We start from the raw sequence: 18,981 nt of genomic DNA, 5'->3' as shown, positions 1-18,981 counted from the left end.
ACTAGCTGTGTGACCCTGGGCAAGTCACTTAAAACCCCAATTGCCTCACAAAAAAGGGTGATAGTGAAATTAATTTTAAGCCATTTCCTAGTCAGAGAGATTCGTGTAAGTATGTGTGTGTGTGTGGGTGTATCAATAAGGTATGAGGTTTTTGATACCTTTGGTATCTTTCTGTCCTTCAGATATCTTGTATACTGGTCTCTCAGTACCCCCAGAGTTGTCCTACCTCCAGCACAGTTGTCCTCTCTATATACTTGGTCCCATCTGGCAGCCATGTCTAGGACAGTGAAAAAGGTGGGACTTATTCTAGGCAGCTGAATGGCTGTGTTCATGAATCAAAAATTTTTTTGCTGAACAAGAAGATGCAGACTCTAGCTACTGCTGAACTGCATAATGATAACACTAGCTACTGCCCACCGTCAACTGCAGATGTTTAGTCTCTTGGTTCTTAATCTGTTGTTGTTCAGTTGTGTCTGACTCTTTATGACCCTGTGGATCATACTTTCCATGGGGTTCTCTTGGCAAAGATACTGTAGTAGTTTGCCATTTCATTCTCCAGTGGGTCAAGACAAACAGAGGTTAAGTGACTTACCTAGGGTCACACAGCTAGGAAGTGTCTGAATCCTAATTTGAACTCAGGTCTTCCTGACTCCAGGCCCACCTCTCTATCCACTGAGCCACCTAGCTCTGGTCTTAATAGCTGTTGCTTATTCCCATGTTATTCAGCTGCAGTATCTGTTCCTCTTGATCTCTAGGATGTCATTCCTGTCAGGCTCAGTATGGGATGGGGGATGGTTCAGTAAAAGTGGAGGGGAGGGGGCGGCTAGGTGGCGCAGTGGATAAAGCACTGGCCCTGGAGTCAGGAGTACCTGAATTCAAATCCGGCCTCAGACACTTGACACGTACTAGCTGTGTGACCCTGGGCAAGTCACTTAACCCCCATTGCCCCGCAAAAAAAAAAAAAAAAAAAAAAAAAAAGAGTGGAGGGGAGAGAAAAACTTTGAGGCCATTTGGTACTTCCCCTCCATTCACATGTGGATCCTAGGCCAGGGATACACAAAGTGAAAGCTGAGGATGACTACCCACTTGCCCATAGAGACACTGGTCCACACTGGGGACCAGCAGGGGAATAGAGAGCTGCAGCGGGCAAGCACACTGATCTCTTTCCTGATCTTCTCAGCTGGAATGTTTTCTTCCTATACCTATTGGGTGAAGACACCCCACTTTGGAGACAGAACAAGAAATAGGTACTAGAGCATTTTATCTGGTGGGCTGGACCATGCTTCAACCTGAAAGCAGCAAACTCTTTAGGTTATGTCACAACATGAAATCATAAAGTTGGTGCTTTTCTTTCCTTTGATTATCATAGAAGAGTATCATGAATTCCAGCAGAAACAGTTCATTTTAGTGTATATGTTGCAGTAGGTACCCCAAAATGTAATGTACGTAGTATCACATAGAACTCTCAACTAAATAGAATATGAAATTTAAAAAAGAAAAATCAGAGATTCAAAAGTTTTCTCTCTTAGCTTGATTAATCATGGCTTCATTTTTAATTTATTTTCTGTATAGGTGAAGTCTTTTTGGAAGCTGACTTGACAATTTCAGGGTAAGAGAAAATAATCCCATATTACAAGCTAATGTTTTAAGGCAATGGATGATATAGAGGCAGCAAGGTAGCACAAGAGACAATGAGGAAATAGAGTACCAGGTCTGGAGTCAGGAAGACATGAGTTCTAATCTAGCTTCAGACACTTACTAGCTATGTGACCTTGGCTAAGTCACTTAACTTCTTCTGTTCCCACAGTTGTAAAATGGGGATAGTAATAATACCTACCTCCAATGTTGTTGTAAGAATCAAATAAGATAATAATTATAAAGTGCTTAGCACAGTGCCTGACACATAGTAAGTGCTATATAAAAATAAGTTATAATAATAATAATAATAATTGTGTTTTTAGGTTTGGAAAAGTTGGGAAAGTAGGCCAATATGTTGATGCTGTAGCATCTCCAGGTTATCTTAAATAATGTCAGACGATATTCTTTTATACTTGGGATCATTTGATTTGAAATTATTGCTCTAATTATAGTGTAGTTTCTATCCAGAGTCTAAAGAAATATGCTATGGACTTTCAGTGACAGAGCCAAGATGGCAGAGCAGAGGAAATACTCAGCCCAGCTCTCCCAACATTCCCTTCCAAACAACTTTAAAACAATGCCTCAAATTAAATTCTAGAGTGGCAGAACCAACAAAAGGTCAGGGTGAGGTATCCTTCCAGCCCAAGACAATCTAGGAAGTTGAAAGAAGAGATCTATGATGGGGGTGGAAGCTGGCCCAGAGCCCACATGGATGCAATACCAGTGGTAGGATTTGGTGGTGACAACAGAAGTCACAGCAGCTTCAGGACCTCTCAAGCAAAAGATGGCAAGGGATTGATACTTACTAGCTGTGTGACCCTGGGCAAGTCACAAAAGGCCCACAAAAAAAATGGTAAGGAGTCTGGCAACTGGTCAGAAAGAGATTACCAGGGATCTCTGTGTTAGCACTGGAACTAGGACCAGATACTGCCCGGCAACTCCATTGTCTATACCCACTTTCAGGTTACAGCTCAAGGGAGAAGGGGAGTACTGTCCTTCATGATGGAGAAGCAATCATGCTTGCAGCTGAAAGGGATCAGGGACTCTTCCTGAGTAAAGACCAGAGCACAGACCAGAACAGTGATCACACCTCTCCCCACATCACACCACTTTGGAAGCACTGAAAACTTCCAAACCCTCACAACTAACTCTGAAAAGAGCAGTGCGAAAAACCCTGAAACTTGGGACATAGGTGAATAGAACTCAACTTGAACAGAACTTTGAACTTGAAAATAGGCTAGAAAAATGAGTAAAGAAACAAACAAAAAGAACCTGACTATAAAAAGCTACTTTTATGACAGGGAAGATCAAGACAAAACTCAGAAGAAGTCAAAACAACTATAAGTAAAGCCTCAAAGGGAAAAAAAATGTGAATTGGACACAGGCCCAGCAAGAATTCCTATAACAACTAGAAATGATTTTCAAAATCCAATAAGAGTGGTGGAGGGAAAGTCAGGAAAAGAAATAAGAGCAATACAAGAAAATTATGAAAAGAAAACAGCTTGGTAAAAGAAGCATTAAAAAAAACTTGAATAAAATAACACCTTAAAACAGAATTAGCCCAATGGGAAAAGAGGTACAGAACTTCACTGATGAAAATAACTGCTTAAAAAGCAGAATTGGCCAAGTGGAAAAAGTGGTACAAAAGCTCACTGAAGAAAATAATTCCTTAAAAATTAGAATTGGGCAAGTGGAAGTTAATGACTCCATGATACATCAAGAAACAATAAAATAAAGTTAAAAGAATGAAAAATAGAAGAAAATGTGAAATATCTCATCAGAAAAACAATTTACCTGAATATTAGAATAAGGAGATATACTTTAAGAATTATCAGACTACCCAAAATCCATGATCAAAGAAAGAGTCTAGACACCATATTTCAAGAAATTATATAGGAAATTTCCCCAATATCCTAGAACCAGAGAGTAAAATAAAAGTTGAAAGATTCCACCAATCACCACCTAAAAAATTCCAAAGTGAAATCTCCCAGGAATATTATAACCAAATTCCAGAGCTCCCAGGTCATAGAGAAAATACTTCAAGCATTCAGAAGGAAACTATCCAAATACTCTGGGACCACAATCAAGACCACACAAGATTTAGAGCTACCACATTTAGTTCCCAGGTTCTCTCAATAGAATTCAGCTCATTTCTATGAATGGTTATCTATTTAAAGATTCATTAAAAACAAATTGACTTTCACAAAAGAGAATGTGTGGGATAAATCATGTGACCTAAAGAATATGTAGTCACTTGTTTCAATGCCCAGATTTTCTTTCTGGAACTTAATTTATTTCAAAAACACTTATCAAGCACCTTTTACATACCACCTTCTGTGAAGGCAGCAAAGATAAACAGGACATAATCCCTGACTGAATAGGTTTGCACCAGTTTTATCAAACACACACCATGATGGCATTGAAGCCACTAAATCAGATAAAAATATAATTGGGAAATATTTAACAAACTAAATAAAAATATAGTAGAACATAGGTAATGTTAATGTATCGTTTACTCAGCCAATATGTGGCCTATTGTATAGTTTGGTGATACCCATTTCTATTTGCATTTGACATCACTGGTTTGACAAAAACTGCTGGGAAAACTTGAAAGCAGCCTAGCATAAACTAGGTTTAGAACAACATGCACATCAAAAACCATAATGAGCTCCAGATGCATGCATGACCTATATAAAAAAGAAGGTCATATCACCAAAAATAATGAAGGATAAGGGAAGACAATACATTTCACAACTATCAGAGCAAAATTCTTAACTGAATATGGAACAGAGATTCTGACCCTGTTCCTTACTTTCTGGATTTCAAAATCCCTCTTCCACTGTCTTATCCTTGAGCTTCCTTTAGTGCCTCAGTCCTCCTCACTTTGGAACATGCTATAACCCCTGCAGCCTACTCACCTTGGAACATCCCTCCACAAGGCCATTGACGAGTTCCTGCCAGAGCCTGCATTTTGTGAAGGGGCCCAGGCAGCCAGCTTTCATTCCCTTGCAAGCCCTGTTCGTCACCATCCAACCTTCAGTAATGCTTCTTTTCCAGGTACCTTCATCTCCAGTCCTCACTCCACTCCTTAACCCCTTTCTTCCATTAGAATGTAAACTCCTTGAGGACAGGGACCAGCTTTCCTTTTGTTTGTATGTGTATCCCAGTGTTTAGCACTGAGCCTTTGACATATAAATGCTTGTTTCCTTTCTGCCTAACAAAAGACAAAATAAGCAATTTTGGTTACCCAAAACAAAACTTTTGCACAAACAAAATTAATGCAGTAAAATTTGAAAGGGAACAGGTTAATCGGAGAAAATCTTCATAGTAAACTTCTCCGATAAAAGTCTTAATATCCAAATGACATTGGGAATTGAGAGGAAAATGATCCCTGTTCAATAATTCTCTGGAACTCAGTGGCAGAGATGTGACAAAGGCTCACTTATTTCTTCCTCGTGAAAAAGGGCACCCCAGTGTGCAGCTGGTAGGGTGCAAAAAATGGGGGCTCACAGACCCCATTTTAAGCCCTAGTCCCTAATGCAAATGGACCCGCCCCTTTTTCATCACTGGCTGGATTACTCAAGGGTTACAATCTACTTGCAAAAACTAGCTAACCAGAATGCAGTATTCTTTGGGTTCTTAGCTAATGGGGAGGTGACATGGACATTTCTTTAATCTTCCCTTATATGGACACAGCCCAGAAAAGGACCTCATCAAGACCAGCTCAGGGCTCCTTGAACCAAGTTATCTTGTTTGCTGGAGGGGAAGGAGGGGAACTGAGACCTTAGTCCTCAAACAGGTCTGGAGGAGTGCAATTTGAATGGTGATTGTTATATCCTTATTGAGAGGAGACCATTACTCATTTCCTCACAGGAACTGACATAAATCTAAAATAACAGGTATCATTTGCCAGGAGATAATTGGTCAAAGGATATAAACAGGCAATTCTCAAATTTTAAAATGCAGACTATCAACAACTATATAAAGAAGTGCACCAAATCATTCATTGGAGAAATGGAAGTTTAAACAAGTCTGAGGTTCTTTTACCCTTCAAACTGACAAAGATGGCAAAAAGAAGACTAATTGTAAGGGGTATAGGAAGACATTGCACCAATGAACTGTTGGTAAAGCAGTGAATTTGTCCAACTCTTCTGGAAAGTAATTAGATCCATATTCCAAAAGTTACTAAATGCAGCAATAGCACTATTAGGCACATGTCTCAAATAGGTGAAAGAATCTTTATATACAAAAATACTTATAGCAATATTGCTATATTGTAAAAAGAAGAAAAAAAAGAACCAGAAACAAAAGTAGTTGCCTATCATTTGGTGAGTGGCTGAACAGATTGTGGTACAGTATATGAATGAAAATGAAAATTATTGAGCCATAAGAAATGGAAAGTCTGGTGGAGTCAAAGAAACTTTACAGTCATGTAAAGGAAAACAACTTTGATAAATTTTAAAATTCTAATTGATGAAATATTCTCTCATGACTCAGAAGATTAATTATGAAGAATGCTTTCCACTTCTTGGCAGAAGCATGATGGAAGTGCAGAAAGAGACATACATTTACAGACATAGCCCACGTGATTTGTTTTGCTTGACTATGTTTGGAGAATTTAGTGGGTAATGAATGTGATACCAAAAAAAAAAAAGAAAGAAAGAAAAAAAAGAAGAGGAGTAGCTTAATTGAACATTTAAAAATACCCAAGAGAATAAAAGAAAGTTTAGAAGAGGCACAGACAAGTATGCCATTGTGTTACTATCATGTTAAATTTAATATATTTAATAGATTAAGTAAAATAAAATAGTTATATAGAAATAAACAATAGAAATATGTTTATATAATTATATAAAATACATTAGTTAAATGTAATAAGTGTATATTAAATATATTAATATTTTGGTATATTTTGAAAGGTAACAAACACAGATTCTGTTTTTTAAAAATATTCATAAGTAAAAAAATGCATAAGTTCATAAGTAACAGTTTTTAAAACACATAGTCAAACCTGTATAACATGTATTACTTTCTTAAATAGTTTACTAAATAGTTGCTGGAAAATAGCAATATATGTTTCTTCTTGTTGTTGTTGTTCTGTTCTGGTTTGGTTTTGGGGGAGCAATGCAGGTTAAGTGACTTGCTCAGGGTCACACAGCTAGTAAATGTCAAGTGTCTAAGGCCACACTTGAACTCAGGTTCTCCTGAATCCAGGGCCAGTGCTCTATCCACTTTGCCACCCAGCTGCCCCAGCAATATATGTTTCTTGCACATACTTAGCCTCTAACTTGGTTAAAGAATATTAAAAAAAAAATTTAAGTCCTACTTCTGGTTCATATGGTAATAATTTTCTCCTACAAGTCTAGGAAAGACATATTTGAATTGTACATCATATATGATTCCATTTTCTCCTACAAGTCTAGGAAAGACATATTTGAATTGTACATCATATATGATTCCTTATCAGTGTGCCTACATGGGCTTTCTGACTGATTTTTAGATATAGTATTACCATTCTCTGCTTTGTTCTCTGGGGGAGCACAATGGGCTACATATGTACATACATTATGTATGTGAGCCAAAGTAAACTCTTAGGTTACCATCAGTGGGGAAGAAAGGAAAAGAAAATTCCTAGGGGAAAAAAAGAGATTTGCTGTTTGTCTTTGGATGTTAAAATCTCAGGGCCTTAAAGTTTATGAAGGGCAACTAAGTGGCACAGTGCACACAGTGCCAAGCCTGGAGTCAATAAGACCTGAGTTCAAATCTAGCCTCAGACACTTACTAGCTGTGTGACCCTGAGCCAGTCACTTAGGCCTCAGTTTCCTCATCTGTAAAATGAGCCAAAGAAGGAAATGGCAAATAACTCCAGTATCCTTGCCAAGAAAACCTCAAATGGGGTCACAAAGAGTTGGACACAATTGAACAACAATAAAAAGTTTATAAGCTAAGTGGAGTTAACATTGTATAAAATCATAAGGAAAGATAGATGAGATTAGAGGTTATCACTTTTGTGTCTTTTCTTCCAGGCAAGGCTTCATCCAAAGCTCTTATCACTGAAAAGGTTATCAGTGTCTCGAGTCATTTTACAGCCTTTTTAATGTTAAAGGCTTGAATGGAAGTAATGAGTACCAAACATGAATTCAAATCAATTCAGCAAACATTTATGAAGTCCTTACTGTGTGCCAGGCATTGTGTTACACCCTGGGCAAACAAAGATAAAAACTATTTTGGACCCTGACTTAAAGAGGTTTACATCCTACTAAGTGGGGAGGAGCTGGAGAATAACATGTCAACATGTAAAGAAATATAAAGTAATAGGGGGAGAGAGAAGAGGAGGTGCTAACAAAGGCATCAGCTGGGTGACCACAGCTGATATTTAAGCTGGGCTGCTTCGACCTTGCAATACCTTAATTTCCTCCTCATTGCTTCAACCACATTCCTTCCAGCTCTAAATCAATAATGCTGTGATCTGTAAAATGGGCATCATAATTCTTGTAGGTCCCACACCACTGGCTTGTGGGAGTTCTAGGAATGGATATAAAGATTTTTACAAATCTAATACTAAAATACTAATAATACTAATAAAAGTTATTAGGAAAAAGGGTATACTCAGTATGTCCTAGATAAAAAGAGATTTTGTTTTCCTTTTAAATATATTAGTAGACAATTATGGAATATCATTTTAAAATATTTTATTTTCTAGGCGGAATTGTTTAGACAGACCAGACATTGCTAAGGTAAGAGTAAATTTTTCTAAGCTATTCTTTGGAGTTGCTTCATGGTTATCTGGTCAGGTATGTATGCATATGCATTTTTTTTTACTTTATTAAAACAAGAGATTTTAGTTCATCTATTAGAAATGTTTATTTAAAGGTTCTGAGTAAATATTTTTAAGTGCCCCAAACTGAAATAATGTTTATCTTTTTTCTGTTTTAGGAATCAAAGAAAAGACACTATGGCAAATTGCAGGTGCTTGATCCAAATGGTAAATAATTAATTACTTTAACAGAAATATGTTTATATTAACTATCGGTTTATCATAATTATTAAGAAGAAATATCACAAAATGGCTGTCTATAAAACTAAATAGCTTTAGTTATACAATTCTTTATTCTAGTGTCTTTATTTCAGAAAATAAAGGCTAAAATGTTTGGTAATCAGAATACATCAAGGGAACCAACACTTAAGATACTGAGGCTATTAACTTGTTCTTCAGAAGAAGTGGTTATTGAACCAGTTGAAGCAATGTCACGGTAAGAAGATGTCTTTGGTTGTGCAGCTGATCTATTACATGCCTCTTAAGCAATTAAAACTAGATAATGCAATCATTTCTCACTCAATTAAATTTGAAAGACCCGAAATGCATGGATTAGCACTCTAGCCTTTACTTCAGTTAGTGCAATTATTATTTGGATTGAAGGACATTAAAAATAAAAAGTAGATGTTGATAAAAAAAATGTAAGGTATACACTAGAGATAATATTCAATTCAACCTTGTAATACTGAATATTCTATTATTATTCTTATGCTTATTTAACTTATCACAAAAAATAGCATTTGCTCTTCATTCTCCATTCCCTTTTGACATTTTGTAATTCTTTCAGGATATATGTTTCAGGGAATCTTTGGTGTTTAAAATAAAATTGACTTAATATTTACTAAGACCCTACTAGTTATAGCTTCACAACACAGAGAAAAAAATCACCTCTAAATGTTAGTCAAAATCAAACTGAGACAATGTTGAAAATAATTATCATAAAAGAATAACCTGTTTTAATTATTACAGATCTCTCTGCTTAACCACCCAAATCAAGGTGGAAACCAATATACATGTACATAGTAAGATGTTATCACTTCCTGCCAATTTTGATTTCTAAGAAAAATTGCAAAGGAAATGTTGATCAATTCATTTGGAAACATTGTATACGATGTATTTTTACAGGGGATCTGTTCCTAATTAATTGGTGTTTATTTGATTGTTAGAATTCCATCTGATCTTACTTCAACCAAAAATAAAATAAATTCTACATTTGACTTTTTTATTTTCCAAATATCAGACTGATCTCATTTTAACCAATGTGGAAAAAAGTGATAAATTTTCCTTTGGACTTTTTATAATTAATATGTATGGAAAGTATACTTTGCTTTTTCACAGTGCAAAGCTATCTAACTCAGATGGTAGTTACTCTGTGCTTGGAGTGTTTTCTCTCTTTACTGCCACCTCTTCATTTCCCTGGCATCCTTTAAGACAGCTCAGATCACATCTTCTGGAGGAAGCCATTCCTAGTCCCCCCAAGTGGTCTCTCCCATTAACATCTGGCCTTCTTGAGGACCAGAGTTGTTTTTGCCTTTCTTTGTAACCCCAGCACTTAACACAGTGCTGACACAGTAAATACTTAACGATTGCTTGCTTATTTGTCGACTAACAATTATAACCTAATTTGTCATGGAATATATTATCAATAATTTTGCATGATGGCATAGGTTTTATGAGCCGTTGATGAATCATGGTATTCTGTAAATATTTCACATTTCTATGACCAGCTGTAGTGCAGTATTCAGCTGAATAACTATATATTATTAGTGTTTTATATCAACTACATATGGTCTAAAATGTATGTGAATAAAAATACGCAAAATAGATTATGGGGTAAATGGAACAGGTTGGACACAAGCACCAAGGTGTAACGATTGGAATGACGCCACCTGCTGGAGACTTACTGTAGAAGAGTTCCGTCCATGAAGCAAAAGTCTTTGAGGGCAAGACCAGGAGTCTTTTCTTTGGCGTCAGGAAGTGACGCAGGCTAGTGGGAGGAGGAAGGAAGAGACTGGTGCTCGGTCTCACTCTCTTTCCTGTGGACTCTGGTGGAGAGCAGAGCTAGAAATGTGCTCTCCCTTTAATAGATAGTAATCTAGGCCTTTCTCTCTCTCTTTACCAAATTCTTATTCTCCTTAATAAATGCTTAAAAGCCTAACTCTTGCTAAAGCTTATAATTTATTGGCGACCACTCATTAGATATTTTAGACAGTTTAGCTAGAATTTTAGCCCTTAACAAAGGGTATCAGGGAAGGCTTTATGGGAAAGGTGGCACTTGAATAAAATTTTGAAGGCAACAAGGGATTTTAAGAGGCAAAGTGCATGGGAATGCATACTAGACATTTGATCTTAGAAGCAGCTAGGTGGCACAGTGGATAGAGTACCGGCCCTGGAGTCAGGAGTACCTGAGTTCAAATCCAGCCTCAGACACTTGACACTTACTAGCTGTGTGACCCTGGGCAAGTCACTTAACCCCAATAGCCTCACCAAAAAAAAAAAAAGAAGAAGCAGTAAGAGACAATTGGAATTTATCACATAGGGGAATGATATGGTTAAACCTGCACTTTAGGAAAAATGCTTTAGCAGTTATCTAGAGGATGGATTGGAGTGGGGGGAGACCCGAGGCAGAGAGAAAAATTAGGAAACTGTTGAAGTAGTCCAGACAAGAGAATCAGGGCCTGGACTAGGGCAATGGTAACATGAGTGGAGAGAAAGACATTGTATAGGAGAGATGTTGACAAGACTTGGCAGTAGATTGTATATGTGGGTCCAGTGTGAGTGAGGAATGCAGAATGAAAGCAAAGTTTGTGAGCTGGGGTGACTGGGAGAGGATGGTGGTGCCCTCAACAATTATGGGAAAGTTGGGAAGAGGGGAAGACATAGGGGGAAAGACAGTGAATTCTGTTTTGGACATGTTGAGTTTGTAGGACATCCAGTTTGAAATAGCCAAAGCAAGCTGGTGCTTTATGACTGGACCTCAACAGAGAGACTAGGGTTGGATATTCTAGGCTTGGGAAATATGTGCTTAGAGATGATCATTAAATCTGTAGGAACTGATGAGGTCACCAAGTGACAGTGTGTAGAGAAAGAATAGACAAAAAGTCTAAGATAAAGCCTCGGAGTATACAACAGTTTAAGTGACATGATGTGGATGATGAAAGGAAGCTGAAAAGGAGCAGGTAGAGAGGTAGAAGATCCAAGAAAGAACAACGTCAAGACTCAGAGAGTATGTAGTAGGAGAGGGTGGTCAGCAGTGACAAATGGGACAGAGGAGCCAAGGAGGATGACAAATGAGAAAATACTGAGCCTCCTACAATTGTTCTGCTTCTCAGGTTTCAAGAAAATATATACTATTTCTGTGGAAAACTAAGTTCTTCCTTCCAAATCAACTTTCAAGGCAACTGTGGATATGACTTACTTGTTATTGGTGGCCTATGCATTGAAAGAGAGCTAACATAATACAGTGGAAAAAATACTGAACTTGGATTTGGAACTCTGGGTTTCGGTCCCAGCTCTGATTCTCTGATAGCTGTATGACCAATGACAAGAGATTTAAGCTTTCTGAATCTCAGTTTACTCATCTGTAAAATGGGGGGGGATCTTACTTGTACTACCTGTTTTATGGAAATGTAAGGAAAACACTGTGCAGTCATTAAAGTGTCATATAAATGAGAACTGCTGTTCCTTCTAAACCAATCATTTGTCTTTGGGCCTTTAGTTAGTTTTATTAAGAAAAATAATTGTTTGTTTTCCATAGGAACCAAGATCAAGAGACCACTGCCCTTCTCAATGTGTAATAGAAGTGGTTGTTGTTAACTTCCCCATGGGATGGGATGTTTTCATATGACATTGGTAGCTTTAAGTATTGTCAGCTTAGCATGGCACCTGGGAGCACACCCAATTCCATAAACCTCACTTGCTGCAGGAGTCACAGCCCATATTCAGGGGCATTCCACATGTGGTCAAACAGGTTCAACTGCACCTGAGCAGTCTGACTACTCTTCCTGGGGTACAATTCAGCTATTGGGAATTATAGGAGAAATTCCCATTTGTTGAATGCTAATGTTCCGTTCTGGGGCAGCTAGGTGGCTTAGTGCATAGAGCACTGAGCCTGGCATGAGGAAGACTCAAGTTCAAATCCTGCCTCAGATACTTACTAGCTGTGTGACCTTGGGCAAATCCCTTAACCCTTTTTGCCTCAGTTTCCTTATCTGTAAAATAAGCTAGAGAAGGAAATGGCGAACCACTCCAGTACCTTTGCCAAAAAAAACCTCCAAATGGGGTCACAAGGAATCAGATATTATTGAAACAACTGAACAACAACACACACGTAATTTAACAGGATTCTTCAACTAGGTAATTTTATTCCTAGAAGTAGAACATCCTATTTCAGGTGATACTATGTGAGGAAACAGCATAATAATCCAATGTTATTTCTGCTATAAGATTCAGGAGGCATGGTTTCTGGTCCTGACCGTACCATTAATTCAATACATATGTGATGCTGAACAAAACTAATTAATCTATCTACACCTGATTTTCATCACAATAAAAGGAGAGAGATAACTGCTTTACCCTTCCTACTTCTAATATCCTGTTTATTGAATATTTGAAAGTGTAAGAAACTCAACTGTGTGTTAAATAGTTATTTCTCCTAATTTCCTAAGACTATTAAAAATTATATATTAAAAATTAGCTTTAAAAAACAATGTATTTCATAATCAGAACTTACTTGATTGCAAATAATTTTATTTATTTCATCCATGTGGGAATTCACTCTATTTCTAGAACTCTTCAATTTCTAATCTTAGAGAGTTGTCTGGGTCAGTGAGACATTAAGTGACTTGCCTAGATTATATATTTAATGTGTGTTAAAGGCAAAACTTTGAACTCCCATCTTCCAGCAAGGCTGCACTTCTATCTATCATTCCAGGTTGCTGCTCTACAACTAATTACATAAACTATACGTGAAAAGAATAGTCGGTAGATTATTTCAACTGTCAGAACAATGCACTAGAACTATCAAGATGGAGTAAACCTTTCTCTGTTTTATAATTCCCAAATAAAGTCATGCAGGAATAAAGAGCTAATAAGCAATCAATGGGGCTCTCTCTTTTCTCTTATTCACTTAGATGTTAATTATCTTAAAAACAAACGCAGCCAATACCATACCTCCCCCCCAAAAAAAACCTCTTACAAGTATTTTCAGTCTATATTGAATAGGGGGTTGTTAGAGGGGTTTTGTTTGTTTGTTTGGTTGGTTTTTTATTTAAAGTGCCATGGTTTGGTCTAAGTAGCTATATATAGTAACTCATAACACCTATTACTTTATTATTCCAGAGAAGGAGGATTTTTAAATGAATTTGATCATTTTACAGAAATTTTACACCATTGGTATATTCTTAATTTTTAAGTCTTGTCATATAATTCTTTTTCTATGAGAATAATAGGCTCAGATTAAGTAATACCACTACAAAGAATTCAAAATTGTTACAAAATTTTTTTTAGTTCATATTACATTTATTTCCAAATCAGATAGATTTCAGTTTGCAACTTGGATAGCAGCAATCAAAATATAAATAAATGTTATTATTTATTAACATAATTATCTGGATTGTACTTTGACTTCCAGTTGATTAACTTTTGCTTAGTCTTACAAAGCCATTTAAGATACAATAAAAAAGGGAATTAATCTGGCCATATCTGATGAACGTTGAACTCCTTCTCTAAGGATTACTTAGCTGGAAATCAATAGATGTTTGTTGTGGTAGAGGATAAACTTACAGATGCACCTGAAAGTCCATAGTTCTGTAATGTCATATTGAAGAGAACCTGTAGAAATCAAGAGATAAAAGATACATATTATATAACTCTTGAGCTCATGATTTGTTCAACTCATTTAAGTAATGCTTAGTGCTTCCAAATTCATATTGAGACCATAATGATGTTGGCCTGTTGTTGGGTCTTTTCTCACAGGACTGTTGAAGGTATTACCACATTTACCCAACTGTGCTGGTCAGATTCTTTTTTGTACAAATAGAACTCTGAGAATTCATTTAACATTTATTTGTTTTCTTTCTTGTTTATTGAATAAATATGTATTAAGAACTTGCACTATGCTAAGGATAGGGTACAAAGGCAATAAATATAGAGTCCCTAAAGAGTTTATAATAATCTAGGGAAAATAAAGACATATACATAGATAAATAAATACTTCAGTGATGTCATCCAAGTCCTTACTCCCTCCCTTGGTATCATACATGCCCCAGATAAATATAATGCCAGTTAAAATGAATTTCCAAGAATACTGAAAAGAGCTATGACATCAAATGAGGGAGAGAACAGGTTGAGCTGGAAGAATCAAAGCCAGATTCATGGAAGAGTTAGCAGCATTTTGTCTGGATCTTAAAGGATGAGTAGGATGTCAATAAGGGAAATGTGAGTGGGGGATTCTAGAGGCAGGGAATAGTGTGAGCTAAAGGTACAAAGGTGGGAAAGTGTAAGAGATGTTTGGAAAACAGCAAAGAGTGAAGCTTGTCAGGAGTTCTAAGAGTAGGAACAATGTAAACCAGGAGTTCTTAAGGAAGCTATGTTGTTGTTTCATTTGTGTTTGAGTCTTCATGACCCCATTTGGAGTTTTCTTGGCAAGGATGCTGAAGTAGTTTACCATTTCCTTTTCCAGCTCATTTTACAGATGAGGAAATTGAGGCAAACAAAGCTGAGCAACTTGCCCAGGGTAACTGAGTGTGATAAAATAATGGAATTTGGCAGATGCCCAGGGGCCCTACCTGATTGACTTAGTATTGTTTGAATTGGGTGAGAATGAGAAACTAAGTACCTACTTGGGAATGAGTGGATGGAGGCCACACCTGGCTGGCCCTGAGTGACGTGTTGGTGTACTACTGACGTTAGCAGGGTACCACTCTCAGCCAACCAGCCTGAAGGACCTCCCCTTTGGGGGAGGGAGAGAGAAAGTAAGAAGGGAACACTCACTCATAGAAGCTCTCTTTCCTTTTGGTGAGCTTCAGAGTGTACCGGAAAAGGACTGCACAGCTGACTCTCATTGAAAAACTACAGACCCCAGGTGGTGAGTTTGTGGAAGCAAGGCCAGCTCTTTGAGCTAGCTGAACTGGAAGCAAGTTTGGAGTTTGAGTCAGTCTTTTCTAGAGCCAGGGAGCTTATTCATTTTCTCTTCTTCCCCTATTCCCTTGTCCCTGGTTTTATTAACTTCACCTTTGTTGTAAATTTTGTTCCTAATAATAAAATCTGGTTTGTTTGTGGAAAAGAAGCTGTTAATCAACTTTCTTATTAGCCTGGGAGAAATAACTAAAAAAAGGCAGTTTGGAAGTGAGGAAACTTTGGACCTAGAGGTCCCTCATTATTTTCTGAACCCCAATATTACAGCAAGCCACCCAATTAACTCTCCCCATAATAAATTTGGTCCTTACATAAGCTAGTAAGTGTTAAGTCTAGATGTTCATTTTCTTCACTTGAACCACAACTTACTTTTCTAAATAAGGATGCCACCTGTAGTAGATAGCATTCCATACTATGGAATTCTCAAAAGTTTCTAGAAATACTGTCACAGTGATTAAAAATGATATAGAAATGTGATTTTTGTCTTTAGTAATGATTCTGGTGCTATTATAATATAAACACTTAAGTATCTGGAAAAATTGCAGACCTTAGTATTAACAAAAAAAAGACAAACAAGAAAAATATTAATAACTCCTGACCTGTATGCAGAGGCATTCTTATTGAAAGGTGTGGAAAGGGAAGAGGCCAACTTTCCTAAGTGATAGATATTCTACAACAGCCCATGTTTTTACCGTCACACAATTGATTGAAGAGATAAGGGCAGAAGTGGGGAAGGAAAGGAGCAAGTATTTACTAAGCTGCTACTATGTGCCAGGAACTGTGCTAAGGACTTTAGAAACATTTCACTTGATCCTCACAACAAACCTGAGGGGGAAGAATATTATTATTCCTATTCTATGTGAACTGAGTAAACTGAGGCAGACAAAGGTTAAGTAACCTTCCCACATTTGAACTCAGATCTTCTATCCTCTATACCACCTGACTGCCAACATAATACAAGGTCTCATTGTGCTTCTTGTTTATTGATTATAGGAAGGTATTTGAAGTGCCACCTTACAGTACCTTTTCCAACAAGGAATTTCTCAAGTATCACTTATAACTTCTTGACCTGCCCCATGAGAGATAGCACTTTGGTAAATCAGTGATCCTCTGATTCTTAAAACCAAGGGTGACATATGTAAAATGGGTGGGCTCTCCAAAGTTCTTTTTGACTGTCATGGTGGATATCCAGTACAGGGTCCAAATAGAAAAGGTTGAATATCCTCTCCATATAGATGAATGTTCTTGTTTGTGGATAATGTGTTGATTACAAGTCCCAGAACATTGCAGAGCTTCCAAAGTGATAACCATAGGCAGTCAAAAGCATTCTGCCTGAGTTCTCACCACATAGGAAAAACCAAGGGGATAAAAATTGTTGTTGCCTGTATTGTGATGTGCAGTTTGATGGACAAATGGTAGAACACTCCCCTTAGAATGAGCATCTTGAGCAGGGTCTGCCCAAAGATAGTGCACTGGGCTTGGAATTGAAGGTAAGGAGAACTGGCTGGATTACTTTTGGGAAACTGCAGAGAGAGAGAGAGAGAGAGAGAGAGAGAGAGAGAGAGAGAGAGAGAGAGAGAGAGAGTGTAAAATCATTCTATATATACTTTAATTTATCAGTTCTTTCTCTGGATGCAAATAGTATCTTCCTTCATAGGTCCTTTGTAGTTAATTTGGGTATTTATAATGGTCAAAATAACTTAGTTGCTCAAAGTTGTTTTTAAAACAACATTGCTAGCAATACTACTACTGGGTTTATATCCCAAAGACATCCAAAAAAGAGAAAAAAACCTATTTGTACAAAAATATTTATAGCAGCTCTTTTTGTGGTATCTAAGAATTGGAAATCAAAGGAATGCCCATCAATGGGAGAATAGTTAAACAAGCTGTGGTGGAATATTATTGTGTTATAAGAAATGACAAGCAGGATAATTTCAGAAAGGCCTAAAAAGACTATTATAAACTGATGTATAGTGAAATGAACAGAACTAGGAGAACTTTGTGCACAGTGACACCAATATTGTTTGATGAAGAACTTTGAATGACTTAACTATTTTCAGCAATACAATGATCCAAGACAATCCCAAAGGACTAATGATAAAGCATACTATCCACCTCCAAAGAAAGAACTGATATTGATTGAACACAGATTGAAGCATGCTATTTTTCACTTTCATTTTTTCTTTAATTCAAGTTTTCTTACACAAAATGACTAATATGGTAATATTTTACATAATTGTACATGTAGCCTATATCTGATTGCTTACAGCCTCAGGGAGGGGATGGGGAAAGAGAAGGAGGGATAGAATTTGGAACTCAAAACTTTAAATAAAAATGTTTATTATTTAAAAAAAAAACCATTGCTGTTACTGTATAAACCATGCTCATGGTTCTGCTCATTTAATTCTTCTTTATTTCATGTAAGTCTATGTTTTTCTAAGATCATCCAGCTCATCATTTCCTATAGCATAGTAGTAGTATTTCATCATAATCATACACAACTTATTCAGTCATTTCCTAATTAATGGGTATCCCTGCAATTTCCAGTTGTTTGCCATCACAAAGAAAGCTTGCTATAAATATTATAGAACATCTTAGAACAGGTTCTCTTAGGAAACAGACTTGGTAGTGATATTGCTGGGAAAACGGGTATAGGCAGTTTAATAACTCTTTGGACATAAATCCAGATTGCTCTCCAAAATGGTTGGATCAGTTCACGGTTCCACCAGCAGTGAATTTGTTTCCCAATTTTTCCACACCTCTCTAAGATTTGTCATTTTCCCCTTCAATCATTTTAGCCAATCTGATAGGTGTGAGATGATATCTCACAGTTGTTTTAAGTTGTATTTCTCTAATCAATAATGATTTAGAGCATTTTTTCATATGATTATAAATTGTTTTGATTTCTTCAAAACACTGCCTATTTATATCTTTTGACTATTTATCAATTGAGGAATGACTTGTATTCTTATAACTTTGTGAAAGTTTTTTATATATTTGATATATGAGACCTTTTTTGTGAGAAACTGTCTATAAATTTTTTCCCAAATTTTCTGCTTTCCTTCTGTTCTTGGCTATATTGTTTCTATTTGTTGAAAATCTTTTTAATTTAATGTAATCAAAATTATCCATTTTACACTGCTCTCTATCTTTTGTTATTCATAAATTGTTCACCTATCCATAAGTTCGATTTGTAATATGTTCCATGTCCTTCAAATTTTCTTGTAAATATCTCTCTATATCTAGGTCATATATCCATTTTGATCTTATTTTTGTAAACAGTGTAAGATGCTGGTCTATACCCAATTTCTGCCAAACTGCTTTCCAGTTTTCCCAGTATTTCTTTTTACCAAATAATGAATGATTATCCCCCAAACTTAAGTTTTTTT

The 18,981-nt window shown here is 36.7% G+C and overlaps 1 protein-coding gene across 3 annotated transcripts in view; it reads left to right on the top strand.

Annotated features, from left to right (window-relative positions):
- ERICH2 (glutamate rich 2) overlaps window positions 1–18,981 on the top strand; it is an 86,915-nt gene that overhangs the window by 41,607 nt on the left and 26,327 nt on the right. For all 3 annotated transcript variants that reach the window (XM_043993135.1, XM_043993133.1, XM_043993134.1), the window contains 3 exons: window positions 1,573–1,609; window positions 8,342–8,375; window positions 8,575–8,623. In XM_043993135.1, the coding sequence (XP_043849070.1) occupies window positions 1,573–1,609; window positions 8,342–8,375; window positions 8,575–8,623 (120 nt within the window). The remainder of the gene's footprint in view (window positions 1–1,572; window positions 1,610–8,341; window positions 8,376–8,574; window positions 8,624–18,981) is intronic.

This window comes from Dromiciops gliroides, chromosome 3 (assembly GCF_019393635.1).
Source record: "Dromiciops gliroides isolate mDroGli1 chromosome 3, mDroGli1.pri, whole genome shotgun sequence".
NCBI classification, from domain to species: Eukaryota; Metazoa; Chordata; class Mammalia; order Microbiotheria; family Microbiotheriidae; genus Dromiciops; species Dromiciops gliroides.
The sequence above is the reverse complement of the archived record's forward strand: the minus strand, read 5'-3'. Positions and strand labels throughout refer to the sequence as shown.